We start from the raw sequence: 5705 nt of genomic DNA on the forward strand, positions 1-5705 counted from the left end.
CCTCTTCCAGTGGTATACAGTATATTCATTAAGTATTCAGACCCCTTCACTTATTCCACATTTAGTTACGTTACAGCCTCATTATAAAATGTAATATGTTTTTCCCCTCATCAATCTAAACACAAAACCCCATAATAACAAACCAAAAACAGATTTGACATTTTTGCAAATGTATTTACTTAAGTGTTCAGACCCTTTACTATGAGACTCAAAATTGAGCTCAGATGCATCCTGATTCCATTGATCATCCTTGAGATGTTTCTACAACTTGATTGGAGTCCACCTGTGGTAAATTCAATAAATTAGACATGGTTTGGAAAGGCACACACCTGTCTATATAAGGTCCCACAGTTTACAGTGCATGTCAGAGCAAAAACCAAGCCATGAGGTCAAAGGAAATGTCCGTAGAGATTTGAGACAGGATTGTGTCGAGGCACAGATCTGTGGAAACGTACCAAAAAATGTCTGCAGCATTGACGGTCCCCATGAACACAATGGCCGCCATCATTCTTAAATGGAAGAAGTTTGGAACCACCAATACTCTTTCTAGAGCTGGCCGCCCGGCCAAACTGAGACATCGGGGGAGAAGGGCCTTGGCCAGGGGGGAGAACAAGAACCCGATGTTCACTCTGACAGAGCTCCAGATTTCCACTGTGGAGACGGGAGAACCTTCCAGAAGGACACCATCTCTGCAGCACTCCGCCAATCAGGCCTTAATGCAGCAATGATTAAATTGTCAACATTTATTCAATGGACAATTCTGTGAACTGCTCTGTGAAAGGTGTCGGCTAGAGATTAATTGCTGGAGCTTGCAGAGATTTGTAGTCTTGCATGTTGTCTACTTTGATGCTAATTAGCATATTTGAAGCAGAGAGTAGAGAGAGACATCCCCATTAGTTCCTGCCAAGGCAGCATCTACTCTTCCTGGGGTTTATTATGGATCCCCATTAGTTCCTGCCAAGGCAGCAGCTACTCTTCCTGGGGGTTTATTATGGATCCCCATTAGTTCCTGCCAAGGCAGCAGCTACTCTTCCTGGGGTTTATTATGGATCCCCATTAGTTCCTGCCAAGGCAGCAGCTACTCTTCCTGGGGGTTTATTATGGATCCCCATTAGTTCCTGCCAAGGCAGCAGCTACTCTTCCTGGGGTTTATTATGGCTCCCCATTAGTTCCTGTCAAGGCAGCAGCTACTCTTCCTGGGGTTTATTATGGATCCCCATTAGTTCCTGCCAAGGCAGCAGCTACTCTTCCTGGGGGTTTATTATGGATCCCCATTAGTTCCTGCCAAGGCAGCAGCTACTCTTCCTGGGGTTTATTATGGATCCCCATTAGTTCCTGCCAAGGCAGCAGCTACTCTTCCTGGGGTTTATTATGGATCCCCATTAGTTCCTGCCAAGGCAGCAGCTACTCTTCCTGGGGTTTATTATGGATCCCCATTAGTTCCTGCCAAGGCAGCAGCTACTCTTCCTGGGGTTTATTATGGATCCCCATTAGTTCCTGCCAAGGCAGCAGCTACTCTTCCTGGGGTTTATTATGGATCCCCATTAGTTCCTGCCAAGGCAGCAGCTACTCTTCCTGGGGTTTATTATGGATCCCCATTAGTTCCTGCCAAGGCAGCAGCTACTCTTCCTGGGGTTTATTATGGATCCCCATTAGTTCCTGCCAAGGCAGCAGCTACTCTTCCTGGGGTTTATTGTGGATCCCCATTAGTTCCTGCCAAGGCAGCAGCTACTCTTCCTGGGGTTTATTATGGATCCCCATTAGTTCCTGCCAAGGCAGCAGCTACTCTTCCTGGGGTTTATTATGGATCCCCATTAGTTCCTGCCAAGACAGCAGCTACTCTTCCTGGGGTTTATTATGGATCCCCATTAGTTCCTGCCAAGACAGCAGCTACTCTTCCTGGGGTTTATTATGGATCCCCATTAGTTCCTGCAAAGGCAGCAGCTACTCTTCCTGGGGTTTATTACGGATCCCCATTAGTTCCTGTCAAGGCAGCACCTACTCTTCCTGGGGTTTATTATGGATCCCCATTAGTTCCTGCCAAGGCAGCAGCTACTCTTCCTGGGGTTTATTATGGATCCCCATTAGTTCCTGCCAAGGCAGCAGCTACTCTTCCTGGGGTTTATTGTGGATCCCCATTAGTTCCTGCCAAGGCAGCAGCTACTCTTCCTGGGGTTTATTATGGATCCCCATTAGTTCCTGCCAAGGCAGCAGCTACTCTTCCTGGGGTTTAATATGGATCCCCATTAGTTCCTGCCAAGGCAGCAGCTACTCTTCCTGGGGTTTATTATGGATCCCCATTAGTTCCTGCCAAGGCAGCAGCTACTCTTCCTGGGGTTTAATATGGATCCCCATTAGTTCCTGCCAAGGCAGCAGCTACTCTTCCTGGGGTTTAATATGGATCCCCATTAGTTCCTGCCAAGGCAGCAGCTACTCTTCCTGGGGTTAATTATGGATCCCCATTAGTTCCTGCCAAGGCAGCAGCTACTCTTCCTGGGGTTTATTATGGATCCCCATTAGTTCCTGCCAAGGCAGCAGCTACTCTTCCTGGGGTTTATTACGGATCCCCATTAGTTCCTGCCAAGGCAGCAGCTACTCTTCCTGGGGTCCAGCTAAAATAAAGGCAGTTATACCATTTTAAAAACATGACAATAAATTGACAACACACTGTGTCCTCAGTCACCTTGTCCCAGAGACATTTACATGGTTATCAAAACATCACACCAGGGTGAGTCTAAACAAAACACAGCCCTGTGGGGAAAATGAATGGAACCATCTCCCTGTTTGACCTCTAGTTGTTATGGATATTATGACTCTACAGAGACACACAGTGGACGTGTCAAAATATGTTCCATTGATAAATCACACTTTATTTAACCTCAATGTCATCTTGTGTTTACATGGCATTGTAGATTGTAGCTGTATATAGGATGTATTCTGGATGTTTTCAGTGTGTTTTTAACCCTTTCAGACAATGGATTAATCACAATTAAAAATAGTGCACTAACATTACACAAAGTGAACTCAAGTCTAAAAAAACACACACATTCTCAGTCAAAAACACAAGTCAGAACACAGCCTCTCAATTCTCTCATGTGTTTTCAGGTTCTCTGACTGGGAAAATGTCTTTCCACAATGAGAGCAGTGGTATGTCTTCTCCTCCTGTGTATTTGTATGTATTCCTTCATGCTCTTTCAGGTACCTTAACTGGGTAAATCTCTCTCCACACTGGGAGCAGCGGTACATCTTCTTACCTGTGTGTGTCCTCTCGTGCTTGTTCAGGTTTCCTACCTGGCCAAAACTCTTTCCACAATGGGAACATTGGAAAAGCTTTTCCCCTGTGTGTCCCCTCTCATGCGTTTGCAGGCTCCCTAACTGGGTAAACGACATTCCACATTGGGAACAGTGGTAAGGCTTCTCTCCAGTGTGTATTCTCTCGTGCGTTTGCAGGCTCCCTAACTGGGTAAATGACATTCCACATTGGGAACAGTGGTAAGGCTTCTCTCCAGTGTGTATTCTCTTATGTGTTCTCAGGCTCCCTAACTGAGTAAAACTCTTTCCACACGGGGAGCAGTGATGTCGTCCTGCTGGTTTGGACGTCTCGGGGTCTGGTTTCCCTGAAGGACTCTTCCTGCTGTCAGAAGGAGAGTCTGGTCTCTCTCCTGTCAAAGACAAACAGATGATTTAATTAAACAGAGACCTGAATGAAACCTCCACACGATAAAACTTCCTATGACGTTTAATCTAGACTAGATCCCTCAATCACCTAAAGTCACTTTTCACAAGTGTTATTAAAGCCACTACAAAATGCAGGTCTCTGTGTGGTTCTTAGTCAGAGAGGCCTATAGAATGGTCTAGAATGTCATTGTATGTTGTAGCGTTTACACCAGTCCAGCCTACGCTTGACACTCTAGCAATGATTAAGTACTTTATGATAACGCGGAAATTAAATAAACGATTTGGTATCATTTTTATGATGGAAGATTGAATAAGTGTGCTTCAAACGGTTTGCTTGTAATGATTTGTAGCCATCGTCTCGACAACCTGTGCATGAGAGTCCATTCAACTCAGTTTCCCTACCTGAAAAAAACGCCATTCCGTAAAGTGTATTCGCGCACGCAAATTCAGGAAGAAACCGAAGAGCAGATGGCCTGACCGCGTTTTGCGACTATCGGCTCACTTGACCGCAGTCAACGGTGGGCTAGAAATCGCCTCCAGTTTAGTACAGTGGAATTGCAGTATTGAATGAAGGCAAGTCCATTCCGTGAGACATTTAAGTTGTGATTTTGGGTGCAAATCCATTGTTAAAGTTTTGTTGTTGGGCAGCTTCTTGATGCTATTCACATCTTACAGTGTAGCTTTATCAATTCCTACATTAAAAAACGGCATTTAAGCTCAGAACTAGAGTAGAATGCCGTTTTAAAACCACGTATCAGTTCAACAACTATTTTCAAGACAGGACTTACTGGTGTTACTCAGATCTTCTGTCTCCTCCTCTTCTTCCCTCTCCTCCTCCTTCAATATGACAGTTATCTCTCCTTCATTCACTCCAAAAAAAGTATAATCGTTTTCTTCCTCTTCTTTCTGTGTAACAGCCTCACCCTCTACTTCTTCGTTTACTGTGACATCCTCCTCTTCATTCTCCTCTTTCACGACAACGTTCAGCCAAATACCTTCTTTCTCCTTCCAGCAGACCTCTTTTTTAGCAGGAGGGCAGCAGCTTGCTGAGCTCATGGTCGGGGATGTTAGCCAGCTAACCTAGCTAGTTAGCGACTAGCCTAGTGATAGGCTCATTTATCAAGCCAGCTACCGTTACCTGACTAAACGGAAATATGACATGAAATGGGGAAACTAGTTAAAAGACAGAATTATGTTCCAAATACAGAAGTAAATATAGACCGAAGCAGTCTGAACAGCTTGAACGTTTCCGCTAGGAAGCTACCGAGGTGGCTGACGAGATGTTGTTGAAGAAGCGTCCCGTCCACTACATTATACGTCACTCTGATAGCATCGCCTGAAAAACGCATATCGCCATCTGTTGACTGGAGTGGTTAACGCAGATAAATGTTTATTTTATTTCCAGACAAAAAGTGAATTTTTACATTTCTTTCATTAAATAATAATATAATAGTCAGACAACTGCAGATTTGTAATAAGTATGAATTTAAAACCTACTTCTACATTCTACCAACCCAGCAGATGTTTCTACTACAGGGAATATTAACCAATGAGGTGGGTCTTTACACATTCTACCAACCCAACAGATGTTTCTACTACAGGGAATATTAACCAATGAGGTGGGTCTTTCCACATTCTACCAACCCAACAGATGTTTCTACTACAGGGAATATTAACCAATGAGGTGGGTCTTTACACATTCTACCAACCCAACAGATGTTTGTACTACAGGGAATATTAACCAATGAGGTGGGTCTTTCCACATTCTACCAACACAACAGATGTTTCTACTATGAACACTTTCAGGTTCATTGAAGTTAAATTCCCAAAAAGCCTAAACAGGTTTGGTCCTTATCAGGTATTGGAGCGTTGAAAGATGATGCACAACAACGGTTTCTTCCACGAAACCACGACTTCAATAACCACCGCGGTCAAAATAACTGTAAAGTTATTCTCCATCGAAACGACTACCGCCACAATCAACCTGTTCGCAATACATGGGTATTGGATCTGACCTCATTGATCTG

The 5705-nt window shown here is 44.2% G+C and overlaps 1 protein-coding gene across 3 annotated transcripts; it reads right to left on the bottom strand.

Annotated features, from left to right (window-relative positions):
- Positions 1–2845: 2845 nt before the first annotated feature.
- LOC116365179 (zinc finger protein 239-like) lies at positions 2846–5039 on the bottom strand. 3 transcript variants are annotated; one of them, XM_031817888.1, is made up of 3 exons: positions 4476–5039; positions 3480–3662; positions 2846–3395 (listed from the first exon to the last, which is right to left on the bottom strand). In XM_031817888.1, the coding sequence occupies exons 1-3, from the start codon at positions 4732–4734 to the stop codon at positions 3055–3057; spliced, it is 783 nt and encodes a 260-aa protein (XP_031673748.1). In that variant the 5' UTR covers positions 4735–5039; the 3' UTR covers positions 2846–3054. The 3 variants fall into 3 exon arrangements, with proteins under 3 accessions (XP_031673748.1, XP_031673747.1, XP_031673746.1); XM_031817887.1 differs by having other exon boundaries at positions 4467–5036; XM_031817886.1 differs by having other exon boundaries at positions 2846–3662; positions 4467–5036.
- Positions 5040–5705: the final 666 nt, after the last annotated feature.

Source organism: Oncorhynchus kisutch, unplaced genomic scaffold (assembly GCF_002021735.2).
Source record: "Oncorhynchus kisutch isolate 150728-3 unplaced genomic scaffold, Okis_V2 scaffold1182, whole genome shotgun sequence".
In the NCBI taxonomy this organism is placed as follows: domain Eukaryota; kingdom Metazoa; phylum Chordata; class Actinopteri; order Salmoniformes; family Salmonidae; genus Oncorhynchus; species Oncorhynchus kisutch.